Below are 1,751 nucleotides of genomic sequence, written 5' to 3'. Positions count from 1 at the left end.
AAGAATATATTGGCCGATTACTTTCTCGACCATTTGAACATTTAAATAAAAAAAAATTAATTTCTCTCTATGTATAAATCCATTTTACACATATTTTTCAAAACAAAACACGTAAACTCTTTCAAATCAAACACACACATTCAACAAAAAAGTGGATGACAATTCTAGACATGGTTCGTGAGAGAGGCGAAAGTTCACACAGCGAGAAGAAGCATAGAAAATGGATCAACCTGGATCGAGAGGTGGCAAATGAACTTTTGGTACATGATTATTTTGCCCTTGCTAGTTTACACGATCTATCGAAATTTGAAGAATGTTTTCGTATTAGTAGAAATTTATTATTAGGTATAGCTAGATATTTGAACCTAATTATGAGTTTTTCCAATTACTACGGAATGCTAGAGGTAAACGTGGTTTTACTACGATATAAAAATATATGACCTCTCTTAAACAATTGGGATATGGCATAACCGCAGACACATCAAATGAGTATTTGAAAATGTATAAGAAGACGGGTCGAGAATGTACATATCTTTTCTGTGAGTATGTTATAGAGATTTATCATGACGTATACTTGCGACATCCAACTAAAAGTGATGTCGAACTGTTGTATGTCACGCATCAAGCTAAACGTGGTTTGCCAGGGATGCTTGATAATATTGATTGTACACAATGGGAGTGCGCAAATTATCCTAATGCGTGGCGTGGTCAATTCACGCGAGGTGATCATGGGGTCCTGTCTATTATATTAGAGGTGGTTGTTTCACATGACCTATGGTTTTAGCATGCTTTCTTTGGTATGGTGGGGTCCAACATTTTGCAGGGTAATTCACGCGAGGTGATCATGGGGTCCTATCTGTTATATTAGAGGCGGTTGTTTCACATGACCTATGGTTTTGACCTGAATGTACTTTAAGCTCTCTGTTATTTAACAATATTTTGCAAGGTAAAGCACCAGATATGTCATACGCTATGAATGGGAATGAATATAAGTATGTGTATTACCTAGGTGATGGGGTGTATCCAGAGTATGCTACAATTGTCAAGTCATATTCATTTCCAATGGATGAAAAACGAAAATTATTCAAGTTAGCACAGGAATCTGCATGGAAGAATGTGGAACGAGCGTTTGGAGTCCAAAAATAAAAGTGACACATAATCAAACATCCGACACGAACATGGGATAGGGCAACACTAACGACAGTGTTGATTGCTTGTGTTATTTTACATAACATGATAATAGAAGAAGAGGACATGACTATTTGTTCATATACCGGAAACGATATACTTAATCCACCTGCGGTAATACAAGTTGGCAGCCCAACATACTTCTCTTGGAAATACAAAATTGTGAAACGCATCACAATCTACATCACAATTTGACCGAGTATATATGGGGAAGACAACTCCAAAGGGAAAATGACGATGAAGATGAAGAATGAGGGTGGTGATGACGAGATGAATGTAGATGGTGACGATGAGGTGTATGAGGGCGATGAAGGCGGTGACGACGACAAGTAGTATTTGTCTATGGTTTTTATGTTTTTTAATTAAGTAGTGTAATGTTTTATTTGTTATGTTTTATGTTTATTTTAGTAATTTAAGTTTTAAATTTCTATGTTTTTAAATAATAAAATGTGGTTTTATTTATGTTATAAATTATGTTTTTTATTTAATATAATATAAAAATAAAAAACTTTAAAATTTTATTTATGTTATAAATTATGTTTTTTATTTAATATAAAATTACA

General features: G+C 34.0%; 1 protein-coding gene across 1 annotated transcript; it reads left to right on the top strand.

The window, feature by feature from the left end:
* Positions 1-436: 436 nt before the first annotated feature.
* Positions 437-1,146, top strand: LOC145009942 (uncharacterized). Its single transcript, XM_078968552.1, has 2 exons — positions 437-722; positions 947-1,146. Exons 1-2 carry the CDS (start codon positions 437-439, stop codon positions 1,144-1,146), a joined length of 486 nt encoding a protein of 161 aa, XP_078824678.1.
* The last annotated feature ends 605 nt before the right edge of the window (positions 1,147-1,751 follow it).

This window comes from Lactuca saligna, chromosome 8 (genome assembly GCF_052625555.1).
Source record: "Lactuca saligna cultivar CGN05327 chromosome 8, ASM5262555v1, whole genome shotgun sequence".
Classification (NCBI taxonomy): domain Eukaryota; kingdom Viridiplantae; phylum Streptophyta; class Magnoliopsida; order Asterales; family Asteraceae; genus Lactuca; species Lactuca saligna.
Note: the sequence above shows the minus strand (reverse complement) of the source record. Positions and strands in the feature narration are given on the sequence as shown.